General features: G+C 32.1%; 2 protein-coding genes across 2 annotated transcripts; one reads left to right on the top strand and one right to left on the bottom strand.

The window, feature by feature from the left end:
* Window positions 1-251: 251 nt before the first annotated feature.
* Window positions 252-1,256, bottom strand: LOC111906026 (uncharacterized). The gene has a single exon (XM_023901768.2). It carries the CDS (start codon window positions 1,254-1,256, stop codon window positions 252-254), a length of 1,005 nt encoding a protein of 334 aa, XP_023757536.2.
* A 20,593-nt stretch (window positions 1,257-21,849) lies between these two features.
* On the top strand, window positions 21,850-26,821 carry LOC111906043 (NAD-dependent malic enzyme 62 kDa isoform, mitochondrial). The gene is made up of 19 exons (XM_023901783.3): window positions 21,850-22,037; window positions 22,371-22,467; window positions 22,553-22,671; window positions 22,763-22,930; window positions 23,037-23,165; window positions 23,259-23,319; window positions 23,434-23,537; window positions 23,632-23,715; window positions 23,796-23,902; window positions 24,025-24,136; window positions 24,241-24,354; window positions 24,649-24,714; window positions 24,798-24,870; window positions 24,998-25,084; window positions 25,256-25,310; window positions 25,560-25,631; window positions 25,710-25,772; window positions 25,855-25,969; window positions 26,161-26,821. The coding sequence occupies exons 1-19, from the start codon at window positions 21,882-21,884 to the stop codon at window positions 26,233-26,235; spliced, it is 1,857 nt and encodes a 618-aa protein (XP_023757551.1). The 5' UTR covers window positions 21,850-21,881; the 3' UTR covers window positions 26,236-26,821.
* Window positions 26,822-27,283: the final 462 nt, after the last annotated feature.

The raw sequence follows: 27,283 nt of genomic DNA, 5'->3' as shown, positions 1-27,283 counted from the left end.
ACTGCACAGCTGGCCCACAGTCGACTCGAATTGAAAGCGAGGGCAAATTTGTAATTACAATGTATACTCATGTCCAAATTTGTAATTACAAAGAAGAAAATTAAAATTTCAAAACCTTTTTCTTTTATTTCTCTCTGTATTTAATATAGGGAATACTATAGCTACTAGAAACAAAAATCAGAGAAAAGGGTACCAAGGGCAAAATGGTACTTTCCAAGGAAGTCAAATGTGTTCCTCATTGGTCATCCAAATCAACGGGTTGTATTCAATCTCCCCAAATCGGCGAGTTTTTTTGATCGGTTGGCGCAGAAGGTCTTGGTGTTGGACAAGTGCGGCTTGACCGGAGCTCTGATCTCGCCGCCGTCTACCGGTGGCATTCCTTTGTGGTTCCAATGCCGGTTAGGACTGGCTCGCACCAGCGGGCTCAAGCAGAAAGTTAGACCGGAAACGTTCTTCCCGTGTCCGCCACCACCGCGCCGGACCGAAGGATGCGCTGGTGTCCTCCACGGAGTTTGTTTCCGCGACTCACACGATTCGTATCCGCTGGATCCATCGCCGAATTCATCTTCTACACCGCCATAAGCGTCGGAGTATCTCACAGGAGACATACCCCGATCTTCACGGTAGTGCTTCCGCATCACGCTGGCTGCGGAATTCGAGGACTCGTTAAAACAAAACGGCTGTTTCTTCCGACAACCACCACCGGACCTAATGGTTGAGAACCACGAAGGCGACGGCATTGCCGACGTGACACTATCACCACCACCGTATGATCCCCCATAATTCGAAACCGAAACCCTAGGGTCCGAATCTAAATCCACTTCGTTTCGTTTCTTAGATCTAAACAAATTCGTTAACAAAGAGAACCGAATAAAACTGTGCTTCTTCTTTCGGCATGGATTATAGCATCCGACTGTAGGCCCTACCTGCGGCGTGCTAAAAAACCGCTGATCGGGAACGCTACGATGTCGATTTCTCTCACTGTTATGTTGATTACTGTTTGGCCATGCGGCAGCAGCGGTCGAGGCGGCGGAATTATCTGATTTTCGGCGACTGATGTAGGGAGAAACAGAACGAGGAAACACCGGGTGCGTGTCCAAATTGCGATTTTTTTCTTCTACGGTTTGATCCTGGGATTGAGCTTTTGCTTGTGCCTGCTCCTGAGCAGCGACGAGAGAAAAGAGGCGTTCCCGGAGGCAAGAAGCGCAGACGCCGACGACACTACTGAGATCGGCGTAGTGCTTCTTACACTTCATCTATGTATACAAAGCAGTAACTATGTACACTTGTCTGGTTAGGGAAATTGGGTGCAACCAGTGGCTGTAATCATGTATTCATGGAAAGTATGAACAATTTTCTAGGGTTTAGACGAGGAAAACGGAGTTGAATTTGGGCAAGATGCGGTTGTCTTCTTTGGTAGAAATATAGACATTTGAGGATGGTGGGTAGGAGTGGGGGTGGGGGTGGGGGTGAAATAGAAATCAAATAGTACGGAATTTATTTCTTCTTCCTTCAAAGTGCAATTATATAAACATGGAGAGAGGAGACTACTCTGTAATATACTAAAATAAAATATGTACTTTTTTATTTCCTTTTTCACCGTAGTTTGACTTTTACAATTTATGTATAACAATTGTGTTTGTCATTAAATAGTTTCCTAACCTTATTATTATTTGTTATTTACGTTACTAAACTTAATATTATATTTTATTCAAGTCACTCGGATGGAATTGAAAAGAATAGTTTATTAAATGAATTTCTAACAAAGTGATAATTACTTGTTAAGTAAGACAGAGAAATATATTGACAATATAATCGATTTAGTTTTCTTTTATTCAATTAAATTCCAAAAACTAATAATTATATTTGATTTGACAATTTTACCCGGTCAACAAGTCATTTAATTTTAAAAAATTACACTTTTTGCCAAGTTTTCAAAATTTATTATAAATTTGGATCAAAATTTACTCTTTCGACATAGATTTCAGAATTTTATTATAAATTCATCCTAACTTTAGTTTTTTTTTTCAACTTTTTTACTTAAAATTTTGTTTCGAATATACTTTTTCTTTATAAAATCTTATTTATATAAAAAAAAAACATATTTTCACAAAAAATCTTATATTGTACATATAAAACCTTTTTTTTTTTAAATCTATACAAAATATTAGAACCATTGAACCATCTTTTTGAATATTAGATTAGTTTTTGACAAGAAAAATATATGATGATAAAATAACAATTTTATTTTAAAAATGAAATGGTAATTTATTAATTATTTTCCTAAATTATAGCATTTATAAAGATATATAATTCAATTATAAACATTTATATAGGATTCCATAAATTATCTTTGTGCAACATCTGATAATACATTTTCATTACTGAACATTTATACAAAACCCGAGAAATTAGTAATGTTCATACTTAAACATTCATTTTAATATATGTTCATAATTGAACGTTTATAAAAAATCATACATGTTCATAGAAAATCAAACATGTTCATAACTAAATACTTATACAAAAACATGATTATAACCATAGTTGGAACTTATGTTCATCAATGAATATATTTTCAAAAATGAACAATGTTCATATATTAACACATGTAAAATCAAGTGTTGCACAAATGCTAAAAATATTACATATCAATTTATGTTCATATATGAACGTATGTTCGCTTATGAATTCATGTACTTGATCCTAAATCCTTCAATTTTTGCTTCATTTCTCTCATCAATTGCAACTTGCCATGAACTAATATATGTGATTAAAAAAAATTGATGTTCCCAAAAAACAGCAAAAACAACAAGTTAAAATTAATAAGTTTAGTTGTAAAAAAAATCACATATTTATAGATTAAATCTACAACTGGTTGATAGTTCTATAACCCACTAATTAGTCAATAACCAAATTATCCCATACATTGATGACTATAGAAACAAAGCAACAGATGGGGAAAAAATCAAGGGAAATTCTTGTTATTGTTATCTTTGCATAAGAGCTTGAATGTAACAAGGCCCACGTGAAAACAAAAAAACCTAAACAAATAAGTTCTTATCTTTTTCATCAGTTTAAATTTGTTTATGAGTGCGTGAATATTCATTTTTTATAACAAACATGGATTATAAAATATGCAATATTTTATAATGAAAGAGAACCACCGTCAAGTACAAGAACCCTAGAATCAATGAAATAAATTACCTTGTGGAATATGCTTATCATTTCAATCGATGTTCCCAAATAGCAACAAGAAACATGAAAGAAAACAATACAAAGTTAACAAAAAAATGGATTTTGATTAGAAGAAATTTGTCTCTTAATCAGAACTAGGGCTCCACCTTTTGTGTGTGTGTGTACTGTTTCGAGTTACACCCTATTCCCGAGTCAAAATTAAGGAGGGAAGCGGAGAGTAAAGAAGAGAATCAGAGGGAAAGAAGGAGTGAAGATTGCTCCCGAGATTATTTTTTGGAGTGATTTGGTAAGAAAGGAAAGGAAATCAGCACAATCTTTTCTCTCCTATTCTTTCTCCCAAATTGGAGAGATTTGGAGAGAAAGAGAATCATCGATACAAGAAAATCCCGATGATTACCAAACCACCCCTATATACATTCACGTACAAGATCACGGAGAAAAAAATTGTTGCTTCTCTTCTTCACGCTCTGCAATCAGAGACGATTCCATTGACGGGTTCCTGATCAGCTTCGTCTTCAAGCTTCCCATTAATCGGTTTCATTTTTTCTTTGATTTGTTTTTTATGTTTCTTATACCTGATGCTATTCTTCTTATACGCCATCTATTTCTTGGTTATGGGTACTTATTTGACATTTATATAATCAAGAAAAGTATAAGAACTCACCTGCTCTTTCACTAGACTTCCAATTTCATGAAGTTTGCATTGGTTGTTTCTATGTTTCTTATATGTTATTTGGTGGTATATGTGTACTTATATAGTCTTTTTCTGCATAAATCACTCCCAAGTTTTACAAAGTCGTTTATCTGCATAAATTTAATAAAAAGTTGCAGGATTTCTCAAAAAATCTCATTACAATGTGCAACTAAATGTAAAAAATATTAATTTAAGCAGGTAACTATGTCCATTACTGCATTACAACCTGTACCATGCTTTTTTCTGTTAATTTGATTAGTTTAAGTAAGTGTTAATAAGATTATATAGTTTTGTCAAAGATTACTTTTGTGATTATCATCTTTACATAGAAGATCACACCCTATTATACATATTCATGAGTACTCTTGGGTGGTGTGCCTCATTGTAAACTATTATGTTAAGTCTCATTCTTATCCACCTTCCTTACACCACCATGTATTGTTTGATTTAGCTGATATGATTGGTTTAAGCATAACACTATTTCATATTTTATTTTCTTGGGGATTTTGATAGAATGATTGGTTTATAGATTTGAGCTTGAAATAAGAATGTAAGAGCAACAAACTACCATCCGCTAGGGAACTGAACAAGCTGTTCATATTTCATTTTCTTGGGGATTTGGATAGAATGACTATATGAAAATAAGTCCGATCACAAAACTAACTATGAGCAAAACAAACAATTTAGAAATCATTGCCGACAATGTGCAAAAATCTTGCAACGTGCTCTTCAATGGACATGCGTTGAGTAGCTTGAAGACCACCAACTTGTTGTAAGATACTACACAATCTCTTAAAAGCATGCTCACTCATACGGATAAGTTCATGACATTGACCACCATTTGAAAGGTCGTGTAGCAACTGTTTACGTATACCTCACCGTTTTAAAATAAGTTTCCTAGAAGGTAATTTGGGACGGTTTGTGTTGGCAAGGGCACGATGTGTCAGAATGGTCATCAACAAGCAAAGTAGATGAACTACTTGCCTTTGCCTGACTCTCAGAAATTGAGCTGGTGTTTATAGCTCACTATCCATCGAAATTGTTACCTATTTTACGAAAATTATTAAACTGTAATACTTGTGTCATATGTGGATTTGTGGTCACATCAATTGTTAAAAATTTGGGTAACATGAATATGCATTTCATATTAGGTGTGGTTGCAATGAAGCTGTAAGGTATCATTATAATTCTCAAAACAAATATACTTACTTCTTCAAACCAAACCAAGTAAAGAATCAAATAAATAATCACAAATGAAAATAAACTTCTAATAAGCTTTGTGTTCATGTAGGTCGACCCACATACTTTTTTGTCTTATTTTTTTGAATTTTTGTAATTATTAAACATTATAAGGATGGAAACCAAAATCGGAAAAAGGAAAAGGAAAAATAGATTGATTTTACATATTAAAATCTTTAGTGATAAAATTTATGTACACCCAATGAAGGCTTTTTAAAACCCAAATAAGATTATACTAAAAAATATATAAATTGTAATTCAATAAAACCTCATATTTTTAGTAGCAATGCTATTGTTGCTCATTGTTTGTTTTGCTCATAGTTAGTTTTGTGATCAGACTTATTTTCATATAGTCATTGTGACATCCCTATTTTTACGGCCAGAAAAGATCGATTTCGTTTATGCTTTTTAATAAAAATCAGAGTAACTTCTTAAGAAAAAGTATTGCGGAATTTGTTCCCAAAACAAAATATGATATAAATTTTATCAAAGCATTTCTTAGAGAAATGTATTTTCATTGCATTACAAAAACTCGGGATGTCAATCATCGATACAGACCATAAGCATAAACTAAAAAGAAATAAACATCTTTGGCCACAAAACACTATTTGGCCTCAATTCCGTAATCTCTCGTCAAATTATCCAACTATGCTTTTGCCACTACATGTAATACAAGAAACTGAGTGGGTCAGGCGGGGGAGCCTGGTAAGCATATAGGGTTTTCAACCCACAATAATAAGTGCATTATTTATTTTCATCAAATCACTAACCCGATTACCCATTCCCGTTAACCTCACTTTACGTCCCTAAAGCATCTATTATAAGGTACCTATCCTAAGGAATTTCATCGGGATGGGCACTACTGCTAAGGGGATTCCTCAGCCATATGTGTTCGTAAGGCAACCATGGGGGGATGGAGTACATCTTCAAAAAAAAACACCTACAGGTTGCGAGTCTGCTAGCGTTCCACTGGACTACCTAAAAAAGTCCGTGGTCATCATCTATACTCTGCTAGACGACTGGATCATCTTAAACATCGTAAACATTGAGGCCTCTCATCATTTTAACACACATCATCTATTTCATCTATCCATTGTTATACCCAACATATTTGTAGATATAAAATACATACACAGTCCAGATCTGAAAAATAATGTTTACATCTTTCATCCATCATAACTTTCAAATCATAAAATATTTATACAGTCTAGATCTAAAAAATAATGTTTACATCTTTCATCCAACATAACTTTCCAAGCATAAAATACATATACAGTCTAGATCTGAAGAAAAAGTTCAGATTTGAAGGAAAGAAGTCCAGATCTTTCATCCAACATAGATCTCAAAGTATACAGTTTAGATCTGGAGAAAAAGTTTAGACCTGAGATGAGAAAGTATAGATCTGAAGGAAAAAGTTTCAGATATGAAAGAAAGAAGTATAGATCTTTCATCCAACAAACATCTCAGGTAAATAGTAACATATATATATATATATATATATATATATATATATATATATATATATATATATATATATATATACAACACATTATTTATATAAAATACTTCATATCTATGTGTAAGATGATAGTGAATATACACTCACCTGATACGGAGTGATTTGGACAGCACCTCGCTTCTAAAAATAACCTTCTTTGACGAAACTGGGAAGTTTGCTTGAAAACCGGGCTCTGCGCGGGCAGAGTTTCAAACTGAAAAACTCTTTTTCTCGGAGACTTCGGGCTCTCCGAGGTTTTCTTCTATTACTAGAAAGGTACCTAGGCTTTGGGGGGTGTTTGGGTGAATTAGAGAGAGAAAGAAGTTAGAGAGAGAAATGGAAATGTGCAAGAAATCTGGCTGCCTTCGCACCCTTTATATAGGGCCTGATCCTCGGACCGTACGCTGGGCGTACAACTCAACTACGTTGGGCGTAGTTCGGATAAGGTGCGAGGTGGCGGTTTCCGGGTGGTGTGACGTGGACGTCTTCGGAACCGTAGAAAAAGTCAATATGTGAGGCGTCCGAAGTCTACGTTGGGCGTAGCCTTGCATCCAGTTTCGCAAATTCTAGTTCCAACTTCAAAAAGTCATATCTTCCTCATACAAGCTCCATTTTCAACGTTCTTTATATCCACGCGTAGGTGGGAACGTACTCTACAGCTTTCGTTTAAACTCCGTCGGCTAATTTTGAATTTATTTCAAAAGTTATATTATTAACAGGTCGGGACAGGATTGGTCTGTTAAAATTTCATAACTTCTTCATCCGACGTCCGTTTTCGTCTGTCTTTTTATCGTTACGCTACTACTTAAAAGAGATATTCGATTCTCGTTTAGGTTGTGTCGGCTAGAAATCGCTTGATTTAATATTCGAACTTCGGGTTGTACATTGCTAGGTCGAAACTTCGAAAAATCATAACTTCCTCATACGAAGTCAGATTTGGGCGTTCTTTTTATGGACACTCTCGGTTTAACATATTCTATGACTTTCGTCTAGGTCGCTAAGGCTAAAACTTGCTCTATCGTAAATTCACTATTTACGCTTCCCGGTGTCATGTCGGTTCTGTCACGAAACTTCGACGAGTCATAACTTCCTCATTATAACTCGGATTTCGACGTTCTTTATATCCCCGGAATCCTAGTTTCGACCGCTACAACTTTATGTAAAGATATTGGGTTTATCTCACACTTTAATTTTGACGCTTATTTTTATCCTTTATTTACCATAAATTTATAAATAAATAATAAGCATATAAATTCACATAATACTCAAATATTTCATCTTTTATTACTTCAAAAAGAGTTACAATAGTTAACCTAGACTATTACATCGTCTAAAAATGTTTAGCCCCGAAACCCGGGCGTTACATTCATTCTATCCAAATCCCCAAGAAAATGAATTATGAACGGCTTGTTTAGTTCCCTAGCGAATGGTAGTTTGTTGCACTTATATTCTTATTTCAAGCCCAAATGTATAAACCAGTCATTTTATCAAAATCCACAAGAAAATAAAATATAAAATAGTGTTATGCTTAAACCAATCATATCAGCTAAATCAAACAATATATGGTGGTGTAAGGAAGGTGGATAATAATGAGACTTAACATAACAGTTTACAATGAGGCACACCACCCAAGAGTACTCATGAATATGTATAATAGGGTGTGATCTTCTATATAGAGATGATAATCACAAAAGTAATCTTTGGCAAAACTATATAATCTTATTAACACTTGCTTAAACTAATCCAATTAACAGAAAAAAGCATGGTACAGGTTGTAATGCTGTAATGCCCATAGTTACTTGCTTAAATTAATATTTTTTACATTTAGTTGCACATTGTAATGAGATTTTTTGAGAAATCCTGCAAGTTTTTATTAAATTTATGCAGATAAACGAGTTTGTAAAACATGAGAGTGATTTTACAGAGGCAGAAAAAGACTATATAAGTACCCATATACCACCAAATAATATAGAAGAAACATAGAAACAACCAATGCAAACTTCATGAAACTGGAAGTCTAGTGGAAGAGCAGGTGAGTTTGTATATTTTTCTTGATTATATAAATGTCAAATAAGTACCCATAACCAAGAAATAGATGGCGTATAAGAAGAATAGCATCAGGTATAAGAAACATAAAAAACAAATCAAATAAAAAATGAAACCTGATAATGGAAGCTTGAAGACGAAGCTGATCAGGAACCGGTCAATGGGAAGCTTGAAGACGAAGCTGATCAGGAACCCGTCAATGGAATCGTCTCCGATTGCAGAGCGTGAAGAGGAGAAGCAACATTTTTTTTCTCTGTGATCTTGTACGTGAATGTATATAGGGGTAGTTTGGTAATCATCGGGATTTTCTTGTATCGATGATTCTCTTTCTCTCCAAATCTCTCCAATTTGGGAGGAAGAATAAGAGAGAAAAGATTGTGCTGATTTCCTTTCATTTCTTCCCAAATCACTCCAAAAAATAATCTCGGGAACAATCTTCACTCCTTTTTTCCCTCCGATTCTCTTCTTTTCTCTCCACTTCCCTCCTTAATTCTGACTCGGGAACATGGTGTAATTGAATAATATATATATATATATATATATATATATATATATATATATATATATATATATATATATATATATATATATATATATATATAAAGACTAAATTGATTATGATATTCATATGTAAGGACTTTTTTGCAGTTTTCTCTATAACATAAATATGTATGCAACAAAATGTTAACAAATTTACCTTCGGTTAAGTAAGTTTGAACGACTTGAATAGCTAAATGTTTATCGTATCAAATTCGACTATTTACATTGTACAATTTATTGAAATCAAATTAATAATGAATATTACATTATGTAAAATTGACATTGGTAACTTGCCGGGTGGTCTGTGCTTTAAGTTGGGTTTATTAATCTTATATTTTTCATGCAAGTTTCGTAATGCTATAGTTTTGTGAAACATAGGAACAATTTATGTAATTTTGTTTTTGGCATGGATTATATTTGTAATTTTGTGAAAAATGCGGAAGATTTCTATATTTTGTGAACCATAGCGGTCATTTATGTAAATTTTCTAACGTTGACCTATCTATAATTTTATGAAACATAGGAACTATTTCTATAAATTTATTATTAGGAAGTGACCATGTTTTTTAAACATAAGGACCATTCTTGTAAGAATAATACCTATATTATTGGGACCATTTTTATAATTTTATTTTTATGTAGGGACCATTTAGTAAGTTAGACTGTTAGGGAGATAGTTTGTAGAGAATCATTTTTAATATGAACTGTTTGAGTAAATATTCCAACAAATATAAGGAGTTATAGAATATAGCATGCAATTTTGGATGAATAATTCAAAGGGATAATGACTTGAAAGGGTAATGAACTTTTGACTTTTGTCACATTTAGTCACTAAACTTTTTTTCGTTATCTATTTGTCATTGAACTATTGAAACTGTTCACATTTTACCCTTGTGACCGGCTGTTGCCGGTCATAAGGGTAAAATATGAACAGTTTCAATAGTTCAATGACAAATAGATAACGAAAAAAAGTTTAGTGACTACATATGAACAAAATCGAAAGTTCGTTTCCCTCTAAAAATTTCAATGACTAAATGTGAACAAACTTCCTCTTGTATTATGTTTTAGCAAATTATTTATTTTTGTTAAATTGTAACAACATTTGTTGATGAAGAAATCTATGAAATAAAAAAAAAAAAAAAAAAAAAAAAACCCTGAAAATATATTTAAAAAAAAACAAAAAACCAAAACCGAAATAAAAAACCAATGGTTTGACATTTTCCAAAATAAAAAATCAAAATTTCCAATCTAATTTTGGTTTTACAAAAAAATGAACCATTCTCACTGATGTGAATTATGACCATTGGTTTGGCATGCGAAATTTGTGACATCCCATGAATATGTAGTTACAACATCGTCTGAACTCATAATTCATAGTAAGGGGTTAGAGTATCATCGCATGAATACGTAGTTACAACATCGCTTGAACTCGTAATTCATCACCTACAGGTTATGGGCCTGCTGATGTTTCCACTGGATTGTCTAGAATAGTCCGTGGTCGCCATCTATACTCTGGTAGATGACTACATCGCCACGTTGTTGGTTAAGGTTATGGTATCTCCTTTCATCCTACATCATATATTCATCATCATCTATTTACCTAATTATCATCACCTTTCTATCATCACCTATCTCTCATCATTTTATTTTATCACACACCAACTATTTCATCTACCCATGTTTCATCTGCAACATATTTGTAGATATAAAATAAATATACCGTTTAAATCTTTTAAAACATGTATAAAATCGTTCATCCAACATAGACAGCAAATATTCAAATAATATGCACACATAGCACGTAATTTATATAAAATACTTCATATCTATGTGTAAGATGAAAGTAACTATATATACCATAAAAATCCCATAAATGCTTCCTAACTTCGAACCCCAAGGTTTACTCTACTAAAGCTTCATATTCTTGGCTCTCTGAACCTAGAAGGGTCCATATCTATCACACCAAAAAGCTCAAGATAGCTCTTCCTCTCTTCCTCTCACTCTACACACTCAAGCTCGCTAGGGTTCTCACTTATGGGAAAGGTAGTCGCAATTGAAGGCCATAAGTGCCTTTAAATATGGCTCGGGCCCAAAGATTTCGGGTTTCTGCCAACAGCGCGGACTCGTCGAGTCGCCTCACCGACTCGTCGAGTCCATTCATTAATCCGAGCCATCGGTCGCGACCTTACTCGACGAGTTGAGGCGTCAACTCGTCGAGTCTCTCTTCTTAACTCAAAAGAAAAATACTTAATTTATGATACCTGGAAATCCGGATGTTACATTTTCTTTTTTTATTTCATAGATTTCTTCATCAACAAATGTTGCTACAATTAAACAAAAATAAATAATTTTGCTAAAACATAATACAATAGGAAGTTTGTTCACATTTAGTCATTGAACTTTTTAGAGGGAAACGAACTTTCGATTTTGTTCACATTTAGTCACTAAACTTTTTTTCGTTATCTATTTGCCACTAAACTATTGAAACTGTTCACATTTTACCCTTATGACCGGTAACAGCCGGTTATAAGTGTAAAATGTGAACAGTTTCAATAGTTCAATGGCAAATAGATAACAAAAAAAAAAATTTAGTGACTAAATGTGACAAAAGTCGAAAGTTCGTTACCCTTTCAAGTCATTATCCCTAATTCAAATGTTGCACCCTTTAGGGCATCTCCAACCCACCCCCATACTCCATTTCTTCCTCCATTTTTTCCCATTCTTCTCCAACCTTACCCCATTTTCGTCTCCATTTTTGGAGATATGAATAGTATTCCCCATATATGAGGGAATACTATTCATATCTCCAAAAATGGAGGTGAAGTTTGGTTGTCAATTTTAGTCTCTCTCATTTTTATTTTATACATTTCTAGTTTATTTTATTTATTAATTATAATTTAAATGCAATATTTAATATTTATAATATCATATTGTATACTAATTTATATTAATTAATCATAAATATAGAGTTTAACTAGTAGAGGGGTGTATTTGACAATATATATAAATTATAAAAATGAAATATTCTAGGAATATATTTTTTGGGGTAAAAAATGGGGTAGAAAATGGAGTAGGGTTGAAGATGAAACACTATTTACTCCATTTATGGAGGAAAAAATGGAGATGGGTTCGAGATGGTCTTAGGGCATCTACAACCCACCTCCAAACTCCATTTTTTCTTCCATTTCTTCCCTCATTCTTCTCTAACCCTACCCCATTTTCACCTCCATTTTTGGAGATATGAATAGTATTCTCTCATAGTTTGGTTGTCAATTTTAGTCCCTCTCATTTTTATTTTATACATTTCTGGTTTATTTTATATGCTAATAATAATTTAAATACAATATTTAATATTTATAATATAATGTTATATACTAATTTATATTAATTAATCATAAATATAAAGTTTAATTAGTAGAAGGGTGTATTTGACAATATATATAAGTTATAAAAATAGAATATTTCAAGAATATACTTTTTGGGATAGAAAATGGGAGAGAAATAGAATAGGGTTGGAGATGAAACACTGTTTACTCCATTTTTTACTTCATTTATAGAGAAAAAAATGGAGATGAGTTAGTGATGGTCTTATAATTGCAATGGAATCGAGTAACGAGGACCTTAAACAATTCAGTACAAACTAAATAGTTGAATATCTCCTTAAAAATTTTTGTACAAATTAAATAGTTGAATATCTGTAGATGAGCTGATCATAAAGCTTAAAATCCAAACTTATTTTGTCTTTCACAATTCACCGCATTCATAAATGAGAGTTTTTTATGAGGTTTGTTCATAATAAAACTTTAAAAGAAAAGATTGGGAGCTTTTTCAATATTTTTATTTATGCGGCTCGCTAATTTAGCTTATATTTTATTTATTTATTTATTTTGTAAAAATTGTTTATTTATAATCGGTTGAAAACGTATAAGACCAACTATATTTTATTTTTACTTTTTTTTTTATTGTAAAAATTGTGGCACGTTAACTTTCCACTTACTTAAATTTCACTTACCAAAAACCAAGAAATAATCATCTTTTAGTTTTATTTTTTAAAAATTAAAATATTTAATTTTAAAGTTTATAATTCAAAAAATTAATAAAGTTAATTAAAAATGATTAATAAATACAAAAATTAATTAGATATATTTCGTTATTTAAAATAAAAAGTACATAAAAACCAACACACATTTAAAAAAATACCTTAAAACAACCAAGATTAAATAAAAACAACCAAGATTTAAAAAGAAAAAAAGAAAGAAACAATCTAGGGAAATGTTTTTTCATGATCTTCTCCTTCGTCTTCAAAATTAGTTGTCCCGAAAAATAATCGGTTTTTTGCACCAAGAAATTCATATCTTTAATTTCTTTTCTTTCCTTGTGCTCTTTTTTATTTGGGCAACTTTTTCTTTGTCAAATGTCAAACGTTCAACGAAATTCAGATTGTATTTATCAAATATCTCCGACGTTTTATGCACTATGTTTACTTTGTTGTTGAAATCTTATGCATTGGAAGAAGACATCTTCCCCTTCATTTTTTCTATGTCCCTACCTATCGGTTTGACAATTTCTTCTAGCTCGAGCTCGTCTTCAACATTGAAATCTATCCTGACACGAGCATTAGAAGAAGTTATGTATCCACTGGAGTCTGTTTTTGTTCTTTTTGATTGTTCTCCTCCTATTAGGATGTCGGCTTCATATTTTCTCCATCTTGGACTCGAAGTTAACAATTTATAAGGCTCGTTAAAGTTGAACATCTTTCTCGTTTCCTCGTGAAACAAATGTAAAGCCTATTGAAGAATTTCTTCATCTCCTTGACCGTTTCTCCTTTGGGTTTTTAGGTTGTTGTACAACATGTTCATCTTCGAAACATTTTTCACTATTTCTTGAAATTTTGAATTAAGTTGGTGTTTGGTACGGTAGTCATCACCTTCACCCAACTGCTTGCGAAATCTTTCAAGAATGCGAAGCCATAAATGTTCATGCCCTTGTGCATTTCCGTGGATTAAATCCTCTAAAAATGTCAACCCAAGATTGTGTCAACGCTAGCTCTTCTTGTGGAGTCCATGCTTGAGGCTTGGACTTTTCTTCTCTTTCACCAGTTGTTTTCCTTTGTTGTGTGGTGAGGGTTGAGTTTCCCGTATAATTTCTTCGTCCTAGCCTCCATATGTTCTTAGATGAAGAAGGAGTCTCTTTGGTTGCTTGAGTGCTTGGATCTAGTGTTGATCCACCATCTTCATCTTTTTCTGACCATTTGGAGGTATAAAGCTTCTACCGTATTTATTAATTCATTAGATATAGATTATGTCACTTGATCTTGTGGTCTAATCTTCTTGTTCTTGGAGTTTGAGTGAACTCCGGAACCTCTTGGTGCATTTTATGACTTCTGGATCATTATAGTGACTAGAAATGTTGCTTGCATGACCAATCTTTGTGTTCATGCACTTGGTGAATCCATCAAGGACTTAGGTTTCTAGATCTTAACTTATTGGAATTTCCTGATGGATAAAATTGGAAACTTTATACATTAATACCTTTAGAAAGAACATATATAAGCTTTTGAGCTCTAGAGATTAAGGTTTAAGTGGTTAATCCATTAAGGTGTTATGGCATCCGGCCACAGCACGACATGATGTAGGCCACAACACGGTGTCGGGTTGAAAACGGGAATATTTTTCTGTTAGCCACCATGATGCGTCCATAGTGTTTGCCACGGTGCAATGAATCGGCTGTTGAGTTTGACCATTGATCTTTGAGTTTTAGTCAAACTTGAGTAGAATTTGGTATTTGACTAAGGACTAGTTCTAGTTTGGGCATTAGGTTGCTTCTGTTAGCTGTTTTGTTGTTATCGTTATTGTTAAGTTTTTACTGGTTAGATCAAGTGAGTTTCCTTACTATATTATATGTTACAATGTATATCCTTGCATGGTAGGATATAAAGGGAATAGTGGTATACTGGTGATAGTGTTAATCGGGCAGGTGATCATCGCAGTGAATGTCATAGGAGTTGTATGTATTTATATGAAATAGCTTGAGAACTCTTGGTCTAGGCTTTCTTGCATGTTCCTTGTTTGGTTGTGGCTTTAATGTAGGATCATCTGCTCGACTGTCTATCTTATCTTTGATTACATACAACTATGCATTTATTTAGTGATCTACCAGCTGTAACGTAGTGTGAAGTTTGACTCACTATATGATGTTAACTTGTTTTTAGTGAACTGTTACACAGGTATACCAGTTAGATGGTTGCATATGCTTTTGAGTTGTTTGTTTGTTTGTTGGTGTGTTATATATAATATATGTTGACATATCTTGTGGTGGGATGAGGCGTCCAACTTTGTCTGGATGGCCAATAGTGTGTGTGGTACATTTTGATGCTAAGGGACAAGATGGGTGAATTTATGACAAGATCAACATTAAGTGTTGTGAGTCTAGACATACGTTGGGTTGGTATGGACTCGTTGTATGTGTTCTGGACTCGTTGTATGTGTTCTTGTATGTATATTGTGGTATGTGGTATTTTGGGAATTCACTAAGCTTTAGCTTATAGTTGTGGACTAAATGTTGCAAGTACTTCAGATGATCACCGGAAGGCGAATGCCAGATTGTACACACATCAACAACTTTTGTATTTTGTGATTTCGTGCTTATGATCGTACTTTGATTCTGGAATGTAAACTTTTAGAACAAATGGTTTTTATGATGTTTCATAACAAGTGGCTTCTTTATATGAGTTAAAAATTAAAAAAAAAATCGTAAAAATTAGGATGTTACACCTTTGGCCTTCATTAATTTCGTTATTTTTCTTTCATGCACTTAGAGAATCTGATTTCTCAAGTGTTCTCTCCTATCTCCTCAATTTTCTAGGGTTTTAGACTATTGGGTGTGAGCCTTTAAGGAATTCCTACTTTGAGTGATGGTCCTTCCAAGAGCAACCACAAGTTCAAGATCTTCAAGGAATCACAAGTATATAAGATTATACTTGAACGATTAGTAATTTTGTCCCTTCCGTTAGTTAATATTCTTTGTTTTGAAAGTAGGTTGATGTGACACATGAGTTCATGACATATATTATTACGATACATATAATGACCCAAAAAAAACCTCAAACTATGTGTTATAAGATGTATTTGACATAAATACATCCATGGGTGAACTTAAGTAGTGCAACGTGACGGTGTTTTTGGCAAGGTAATATGTACCTCTTTTTAAATATTGCGTTATAACAGGAAATCTACAACTCTTGAGCAAAAGATTAGTGAAGGAAAGTTTTAGTTCACTCTGAGACGGTTACGTGCATATAAAGATCGTCAACAATGGAGTTTGTATGGGGAAGTTATGGTCGTCCGAAGTTACGACAAAATAATTGCGACACCACGACGTGGTACAACTGAATTAACAAAAGAATAATAATAACATTTTTAAATCCCTTATTTGTTCATTTTGGGGAAAATGAACAAAAATAACTCAGAGATTGGATAAGGGGTAAAAAGAGGCGAATTTTGGAAGAATTAAGTCTACGAGAGGCCTGACGTCGTTATGAGCCTCAGTTTTCGCGATACCGATGTCAAGGGTAAGCTTATGCAACGATTAATTTGTGTATTTCATACATATGTTGGGATGAGTCTCGTACACCATGAAGTCATATTATGCTAGAATCTTGAGTGTTAAACCTGTAGTGTTAATTAGTCGAAAAAACTATGTTTACATTTGGATATAAGTTGTAAACAAGTTTTGATATATCGATAACGTGATTTGGAAGTTATGACTATTGAGATGGTCAAAGTTTGCTGAGTAGGTTATTGAATGGTATGTGGTAATTGTTTTAACAGTTACAAAACTAAAATTGAAAACAAGGTCATATATACTGGAACCTCTAGGAATTGACCAACCTCGAGGTGAGCAACACTGCTCCAATACTTGTTATTGAGATATCGTTGTTTCACTATATATGAATATATTGTAATTTAAATAATTGATCATATTGAGGGATAGATACTAATCGAGAGATTGATTAGTGAAAGATAGATCACAACTGATAGTTAGATCATGATTGAGAGACAGGTCGTTGATTGTGAAATTGATCGCAATTGAGAGATTGATCATTGATGAGAGATAGATCACTGATGAGTGATAGATCACTGATGAGAGATAGATCATTGATGAAAGTAAGATCATCGATGAGAGTTAAATCATGAGTGAGAGATTGATCCTTATTGAGAGATAGATTATTATTGCGAGATAGATCATTATCGAGAGATAGATCATTCCGACAAGATAAATCAATATTAAGAAATAGATTATTATTAAGAAAATTATTATTATTAATAAATTGATTATTACTGAGAAATTGATTACACACTAGATTTTATAAGAGGGTATGAGAACACCATTATGTGGCGTAATTTATTTGTTGCTTATAATTGATATTAAGTTATTGTATGTGATTTATGTTACAGTAGTTGTTATTCACTAAGTTGTGAGGCTTACGTTGTTGTGATGATTATTTTGCATGTAGTTTATTTCCCCTCGACTCAGATCCTATACTTGTGACCAGTACGATCGCTCCCTGGTGATAACTTTTTGTATTACAGTGTCTTAGTGTACACCAAAACTATTTGTAAATTTTAAATGAGAAATAAAAATTTAGGGTGTACCTGGTATAAAAAACTGGGCGTTACAGTTTCCATTATAGTAATACATTGATCTAGGGTGCATGTACACTTAAGGTTATTATCAATCACTTGCATAGAAAACCCAACAAGTTTTCCATGGTCTCATGTGTCATGGTCATATACCAAATTTATGATTATTTGAACCTTCTAAACTAATTTTAGGTGTGATGCTATTACCATGTTTTGCTTCGGGTTACCATCTTTTCCCTCAGGTTTACCTTGAGATATCCCTTGAGACGAATGACCTTGTTATTGTAAGATGAGTTAACTTCAGGTTAGGCTTAGTTCCATATCATGCATTGTATTATTTATATTGAGAATTTGATCATTATAACAATGTGTTTTGTCATTGCAATATTTTATCTAATATCGAAGTTACGTGTAACTTAATGAGTTTTATATATTTTGAGGTTTATATATTGCATATGGATTTTGTAAACGTCTATATACTTCATAAATGTATAACCCTGATAATGCTCACTAGGCTCCCTAAACATAACCTATTATTTTGACTTGTGTTGATATTAGAAACTTTAGGTGGCGATTCAAATACATAAGAAGCATAAGGAATTTTATAGGAATTTCAATTTGATGTATGAGATAATGTTTAATTTACTTTTGTCTTATGATTAATGTGTTACGCCTTCGTATATTTTGGAATTTTAAAATTTTAAATTTACAAAACACTTAAATATGTGGGACCTTATAATTTTTTTTTTCATATATGATTAAAAATCTTTTTAAAAGACTATTTCAAAATGCCCATACGAGGAGTGTTCTATATCCTTCAATAGTTATTGATGATGCAACAAAATATGTAATCTACGATGGCATGAGACGTTTTTATTATATATTTGGTCGTTGTGAGTTGTGACATCATTTTTCTACATATTATTCATATTAATGCAATATTGTTTGTCGGTATATCATTGTTATTGAGTGATTATATTCGGAATCCATTTAAAGAATGGGAGTTACGATATTTCATCTCATTGTATGCAAAACAACAATTTTACCCTTTATAATGACCATATAACACGTAATTTTAGTGGTAAAATCGAAAGTAAAATATGTAAGCCTAGATAAAACAATTCTATCAGCCAACCACCTCTCTAAATTCTTAGTCTCTAACAATCTTCCAATTATTCATTCTCATTGCTCTCTATCAACCATTTTTATGTTTGTTAAAATTCGCAAGCCTAATAAATTTTATAATTTTTTCAAAACTTTTTTATAAATCACAAAAAATGTCATAATTAAGAAAACCGTCTTATCGTTCGCAATGTCAATTCTATTTATGCACCTTCGGTATCCAAAACATTGACATTGTTATCAATTACAAACATAAAACTCTAATAAGAAATATGTTAATATTATCAAAATCAACGTGAAAATATTCATATTAAAAACTATATGAAAAAACTATGACAATAAATAATGTTTTTACAATGAGACACAATCTATTAACGACTAGTAAAAAATTAAAGAAAAATTTTGTTTTTTTTTCTATAGGTAGATCCATTCCACCCTCCCCACCCCAACCTACTCATCCTAAACAAGCCACCTCCACTTTGCTAATCCTCCAAAGGTTTAACTCTTAGAAAAAAAAATTCCTCAAACTACAAAAATATATAAGGTTGAGAATCTATATTGTTATTCTTATCTTTATATAATTATAAAGGAAACATTTTTCCTTTCACTACATTCATTTGAAACTGATGGGTTTTGAGCAATACATCAATCCTATGGTGTACATGCAAACCCTAATAGCTTTTGGATCTAGTTTGTCTAATGAACATGCAATTGAATATCCAAAGCTATAAACCCTAGATCTATCATATAAGAAACTGAAATAAGGGTTAGTTAATTACCTTTGATTGTTATATTGCAATAACAATCAATTCCTTGCTTTGATTGGCTTCAAAAGCTTAGTGCCTCAAGTGATGCACCTCTAATGGAGTCACAAACACCACTAAGCAACTATATGAAGAAGGAGAAGAGAGGAGGCACCCAAAAATGTCTAGAAACCCTAAGGATTCGGTTACCCACGTTTTTGGGGCCTAAGGGGTCCTTTATATACTTGTCTGGGCTGCTAGGGTTTCTATCAAAACCCTAATGGACAGCTTAAACTCTAAGCAGCCCATGGAACCTTCTGGATAAGGCCATGGACGAAAATATGATGGGCTCCCATCATAATTTCATTCATCCCTTGTTCCTTTAGCATTCCTTAGCCCAATAACTCAATTATCCAATAATTGCAGTCTAATCCCCTATATTTAATTAATCTCTTTTAGCCACATAATTAATTATTGACTAATATTAATTAAACAATATGATTTCTCCTTTAATATATTATTCTCATAATATATTAATAAATCATAATTAAACATTTCTCTCCTTAATTCATCCTACATATTGTTATGGTGAAGGCAACCCAAAAGGACCATGCTCATAATCGGGTCAAGTACATATCAAAATAGTTATGGACTCAGACACTAATCCAATAGAAACTCCCATGCATTTTTCCTTTCACCACATTCATTTGAAACTCTCATGACTTTTCAATTTCTTTTTAATAATAATTATAAGTTGTTTAATAAGGTTAGATAAAATAATATATTTACTTCTACTTATAAAGTTATGTTCGTTAACTTTTAACATATTATACTTAGTTTATTCGTTTTAATATATTGTTGGATGTAAACCATTATCATTTTAAAGATACAAATTTGGAACAATTTGTATAAAAATACTTAAATTATTAATTTAAGTATAACATTACATGGTCAACTTAAATATAAATTTTAGTTTAACTTAAACAACCCAACAAATATTTTGTAAATAGTTAAAAGTGATAAGTTGTAGTGTCCTTCTAATAATGATTATAAGTTGGTTAATAAGGTTAATAAATATCAAACTTAAAGTGTAATCATAAATAAACTAAATTTCAATTTTAAAATAATATCTTTACATCTATTTATTAAGTTATGTCTTTTACTTTTAATATATTATACTTAATTTATTAGATTTAAAATGTTGTTGTATGTAAATTATTATCAACTTAAAGCTACAACTTTTAAACAGTTGGGACAAAATACTTAAATTGTTAATTTAAATATAACATTACATTGTCAACTTAAATATAAATTTCAGTTCTACTTAAAAAACCAAAGAATATTTTATAAATTGTTAAAAGCAATAAACTGTAGTGATAAATGCAAAAACTAAATTATAATCTCAATGTAACTAAAATATTTTCTAAAGTATTTTTATAATCTTTAAAAATTTTCAAATAAGTAGCTTAAAATAACTTAAAATAATAATTATTAAAAATAACTCTATATAAAATCAAAAAACAGTGTATGATATTTTAAATAATTATAATGACAAGAATTAAAACATTAAACAAATAAATTTTAAAAAATTAATTAACAATAACAACAAATATAAATAACATTAAACCATATATTATATTTAATTTTATTCATGTGTAACTCGCGGTTAGAATTTATTCAAATGATTGAGATTATATAATTATAATAGATGTATATATCATCATATAATTTAAAATAATCAATATATTAAATCAATTTATTTTACGAATTATTGTATCAAATTTAACAACAATGTTATTGTTATATTTAAATAAAAAACATATATTTGTAAAAACTTCAAATAAATAGGTGTTACTGCGCAACGTGCGGGCATTCGCCTAGTTATAGATAAAGGAAGACATTTATTGAGGATAACAATCATGCAAAAGATCAGGGGTTAATTGGTATTTATCAAGACTTAAAGGCGATACCTATAGTTAAGCCTAACCCGAGGGTGGTCTATGTAAGTTGCCAAAGCGAAACTGTTGGTGATCATAACCGATTTAACTTCCACAAATAGCAAGTTCAATACAGGCATTCCTCTTTCTTTATCATCTAGGGCGCAATTGGAGTGCAAATTTCTGTAAATCTACTCATTCTTTCTGATTTTTAAAGAAACAATGTCGAATTTCTCTCGCCAAGTTCGGCTATCGTCGACTCTGATTAGAGGCATACAGTACAGAATTTCAAGATCATTCACTACAATCGAATGCCATAGACCAACCATTCTTCATAAGAAAGGTGTCGACATTCTTCACAACCCATGGTTCAACAAGGTACATCAATGAATTGAATCAAATGTCACTTTTTGTGCAATGTCGTTTATAATTTCTTTTATAAACTCGGTAATGTTGTCCAAAAAGTGTGTGGGAAGGTTCCCCTTTTTGCTCTTCAGTTTCTCCGTCTCATTTCCATCAAAAATTTCACAATTCTGCCCTCATGAGGAATATGAACGATTTGATATTTCAGCCGATCCAATGTAAACGATTAGCCAATCAAATATACCTAGTTATTGAATAATGAGTCGGTATGAAAAGAATGAATTATTATGGTCGCGTTCCATTAATTAACAAATAATCAGGATTAAACTTGACAACTTTGATTAACAGGGAACAGCATTCTCCATGACTGAAAGAGATCGTCTAGAACTACGTGGACTTCTACCTCCAAACATCATGACTGATGAACAACAAATTGAACGCTTCAGTATGTTAAAAACTTCATTTATTTCACTTGCTACTAAATATAATAAGCATTCCATGTTGCTAAACTATCTTTATAAAATTTACAGTGACGGAGCTGAAGAAGCTTGAGATGAATGCAAGAGATGGGCCTTCAGACACAATCAGTTTGGCAAAGTGGCGAATACTTAACAGACTACATGATAGAAATGAAACAATGTACTATAAGGTGAGTGACTCTTATAAAAAAAGAACTCTTTAAGGTAGTTTACATTTGGTGTTAACCATGAACATTGTATTTTGTATCTATGTTATGACAGCTTCTAATGGCCAATATCAAGGAGTATGCCCCAATAGTGTACACTCCAACAGTAGGACTTGTTTGTCAGAAATACAGTGGATTATTTAGAAGACCAAGGGGGATGTATTTCAGTGCTCTTGATCGTGGAGAAATGATGTCAATGGTTTATAATTGGCCTGCTGAACAGGTACTCTACTTTTAAATAAATGATATAATATGATTCTTTTTTTTAAAAATTATTAGATATAGATACTTTGGTGTTTGTGTTCAGAAGTTTTTTAACATTTTTGTAGGTTGATATGATTGTTGTTACTGATGGAAGCAGAATCATGGGTCTTGGTGATCTAGGAGTTCAGGGTATTGGAATTGCAATCGGGAAGTTGGATTTATATGTTGCTGCAGCTGGAATAAATCCTCAGAGAGTAATGTTTGCACATTATCCATCTCAATATAAACATATTTCTAAAATTTCTCACATGCAAACATATATCTTTTTCCTTTTTTCATTGTAACAGGTGCTTCCTATCATGATTGATGTTGGAACCAACAATGAGAACCTTCTAGAAAATCCCTTGTGTAACTTTTTCTCTTCTCTTCTAACATATATTACGCTATTTTTGTTTTATTTTTTCAAACTTTATTAAGCAAATTATTTTCTTTATGAGGATAGTATTATTTTTTTTTTTCTAGACTTAGGATTGCAAGAACGTCGTCTTGAAGGTGAGGAATATCTTTCCATTGTTGATGAACTTATGGAGGCTGTGTTCAATCGTTGGCCCCATGTGATAGTTCAGGTATGATTTTTTCCAGGTTTTTCAGTTTTTACCATTTTATTTGTGAATATTCCATGTAGATTCTTATGACTTATGAGGTGTGATTTTATTTTAGTTTGAAGATTTTCAAAGCAAGTGGGCCTCAACGTTATTGCATCGCTACAGAAATACCTACAGAATGTTTAACGACGATGTCCAGGTAAAGCACTTTTAGGGGATAATTAATTAATTGATTTTTCCTTTTTGGAGAGTAAACGACCATTTTACCCTTGCGTCCAGGGAACAGCCGGAGTTGTAGTCGCTGGTCTTCTAGGAGCTGTAAGAGCACAAGAAAAGATGATGATCGACTTCCCAAAACAAAATATTGTTGTTGCTGGTGCTGGAAGGTGTATATATATATATATTATTTATTTATTAATTCATTAGATTTTAACTGGTTTGAAATACAAAAACAATTTTTTTTTAATTATTAAATAAGATGATGATTTATAAGTGCTGAAAACTGCAGTGCAGGAGTTGGGGTTGTGAAAGCAGCGAGGAGAACAATGGCAAGAATGTTGGGAGATAGTAAAGCTGCTTACGATAGTGCACGAAGTCAGTTCTGGGTAGTTGATGTTGATGTATGTATACATTGATATTCATTACAATTGTTTTATTAAATCTGGTTATTACTTATTACTTATTACCATTTACATCTTCCTATTTTTTTGGTGAAATAAATCAGGGTTTAATCACAGAAGAGCGTGCAGGCATTGATAATGAACTCAAACCATTTGCAAGAAAGATCAATGAAACTAAGCGTAGAGGTTTGAGGGAAGGAGCAACTCTTGTAGAAGTGGTGTGTTGACTTTATACGGTTTGACTATTTTTTTTAATAGTAAATTACATTTTTTGTCCATAGCCGATCTTTTTTTTTTCAATGTTGTCCCAAAAGGTTTTCTCATTTTACTTGGAACAGGTAGTAAAAATGTTACAAGAACCTCAAATAAGGACCAAAATTGCAAGAGAAAACTTTATGAGACCAAAATTAAAAAGAATCGGTTATACTCAGGGACCAAAAATGTAATTTACTGTTACTTTTATTAATCATTTGCATATACTGATTATATTGGGTATTATATGTATTAATCAGGTGCAGGAGGTAAAGCCTGATGTACTCCTTGGGTTGTCTGGAGTTGGTGGCTTGTTTTCTAAAGAGGTATAATTTTTTTTTTATATATTTATTTAGTAAAACACATTGTATTCTATAATTTCATGTAATTGAACTAGTTTTTTTTCTAGGTATTAGAAGCGTTTAGAGGTTCAACTTCAACCAGACCAGCAATATTTGCATTGTCAAATCCCACAATGAATGGTATAATTGACGTAAATGCAGAAATAACGAATTAATAAAGAAAGTCAAAAGAAATGAGACTTTCCCTTTTAAATCATAACTTTTTACAATTTTCTCAAGTGTGCTTAATTATTTTGTTGTATGACAGCTGAATGCACCCCTGAAGAAGCATTTTCTGTTGTGGGAAAACACATTATTTTTGCTAGTGGAAGCCCATTTCAGAATGTTGATCTTGGTTTGTCTTCTGATTTTATATAAATATGGGAGTCAGTCTTATTTACCAAAATGTTGATTCAAATTTTTTTTGGTTAGATATAAAAATAAATACATGCTTTAACATTAAATATGAAAATTCTCCCTTAAATTCTTATCTCGTCTTTTATCCCTACTTGGACTTTTTTTACAGGAAGTGGAGACATTGGCTATTGCAACCAGGGAAACAATATGTATCTTTTTCCTGGGTCAGTTCTTATCTTATGAGAATGAGGATGGCATTTAAGTCTTTTTACATAAACAAAATATCAAAAGCCGGAGATCTCTGTCCCACATTTTTTGGCAATTTTTGTCTTATTGACATCAATCCTGATCCAAATCCAATACACTCCAAACACAGTACAACCTGTTCTGTCCTATATAACAAAAGTGCCTGAGAGAATTTTTATTTTATAATAATTTTTTTTTGCTTCATCTGAGTAAATCTTGATTTGCAGTATTGGGCTTGGTACTCTTCTATCGGGTGCTAGAATAATCTCAGATGGCATGTTACAGGCTGCAGCTGAGTGGTAATTTTGTAATTTATAAAATAGAAAACCGATTATTATTGTTTTTCATAACTTTTTGGTATCTTATATAAACCACAGCCTAGCTGAATGTATGAAAGAGGATGAGGTTGTGAATGGGATGATATACCCTCCAATATCCCGGTAAATATCAATATAATATTTGTTTCTTGTGATCAAATATTAATATTAATTTAAAATAAAATGTGCATGACATGTCATCCAGCATACGAGAGATAACAAAATCAGTAGCTGCTGCTGTCATTAGTGAAGCAATAGAAGAGGATTTAGCAGAAGGATACCGTGGAATGAACTCTCGTGATCTCCAAAGGCTAAATAAGGTAAAAAAAAATTGTAAAGATTTATGAGAATGACCCAATAGAATTATCATAATTAGGATAACTATATATATATATATATATATATATATATATATATATATATATATATATATATATATATATATATATATATATATATATATATATATATATATATATATATATATATATATATATATAAATTTTTGCAGGAGGAAATTCTTGTGCATGTGGAGAACAATATGTGGAGGCCTGATTACCCGAAATTGATCTACAAGGATGATTAAAATCTGTAGCTTTTTATCTATCCACAGAAAGGAAATAAAAAAGGCCAATGTAGACCATTTTTGTGTCATTGGTTTAGGTCCCATGCAAAAGATGCATTAATGAAAAGACCCCAATTGGAAATCAACAAAATAGGAATCAGATTCCTTGGGGAATGGTAATGGAATGAAGCATTTCTATTAGGAATTTTGAGGAAATGTGCTCAATAAGAACACCTTTGAAAAATATGTCTATCTTTCCAATGTCCTTGTTTTACTTAGGAAACTTGCCCTCATTTTTGGAACAAAAACAAAGATACACATGTTTTTCAGGTGATGTTACCGAGCACATATATATATTTTTTTACAGACAATGTATACGTTGTTTTCAGCATATTTAATTTTCATTTCTATTTTGAGATCAATATTCTTTTTGATGTAGTAAAAGGAGATGATTCAAACCCGCAATCTTCAAGGAACTGGAGACTGGCTTTTGATTCAATTTAGAGATGGATGTTAGCATGTTTAATGTAAAAAACTCATATCAAATTAAAGATTACTGTTGTTGGGAATCCCTTTGCGGTGTTTAATTGCCTTTGAGTTTGAAATAAATCACTTCTTATTACATTATGAATTGTTATTATTTTTTGATTTAAAATGTCAAACGTGATCCAAAATAAGAGAGTAAAGTGTGTTAGAAGTCAACTTTTTTTTTTTAAATATTCAACTATCATGTACCTCTCAGTTGTAAAAAACTGTTTGTTTAATACTTATTTTTTTTTCCCTTAGTCCAACATTCGTAATGTAGGTTTGTCGGTATGTTTGTAGTGGCAGATCCCACTACCACCTGCTTCTCGAAAAGAAAAACAATTTGAAATATTTTTGTTCGAGTAAAACTTGTAGGACGCCACCACCACAATTTTGAAAAAATAAAAGTAGGTTGGGAAGAAATAATAATAAAGATTAAGAAGCTCCAGCCTCACAAAAAAGTAATAACAGAAGAGAAATACAAAGATGTATTATCTTTAGTACTAAAGACATAATTGGTTATCAAAGTTCTAGTCATTTAACT

This window comes from Lactuca sativa, chromosome 7 (genome assembly GCF_002870075.4).
Source record: "Lactuca sativa cultivar Salinas chromosome 7, Lsat_Salinas_v11, whole genome shotgun sequence".
Classification (NCBI taxonomy): domain Eukaryota; kingdom Viridiplantae; phylum Streptophyta; class Magnoliopsida; order Asterales; family Asteraceae; genus Lactuca; species Lactuca sativa.
This window is presented reverse-complemented; position numbering and strand designations above follow the sequence as displayed.

Excerpts from the sequence above, each read along its gene's own strand:
- LOC111906026 (XM_023901768.2), bottom strand. The coding sequence starts at position 1,256 with ATGAAGTGTAAGAAGCACTACGCCGATCTCAGTAGTGTCGTCGGCGTC.
- LOC111906043 (XM_023901783.3), top strand. The coding sequence starts at position 21,882 with ATGTCGAATTTCTCTCGCCAAGTTCGGCTATCGTCGACTCTGATTAGA. Across the intron at positions 23,166-23,258 it reads CTGGAATAAATCCTCAGAGA|GTGCTTCCTATCATGATTGA; the intron begins GTAATGTTTGCA and ends TCATTGTAACAG. Across the intron at positions 23,538-23,631 it reads GGCCCCATGTGATAGTTCAG|TTTGAAGATTTTCAAAGCAA; the intron begins GTATGATTTTTT and ends ATTTTATTTTAG.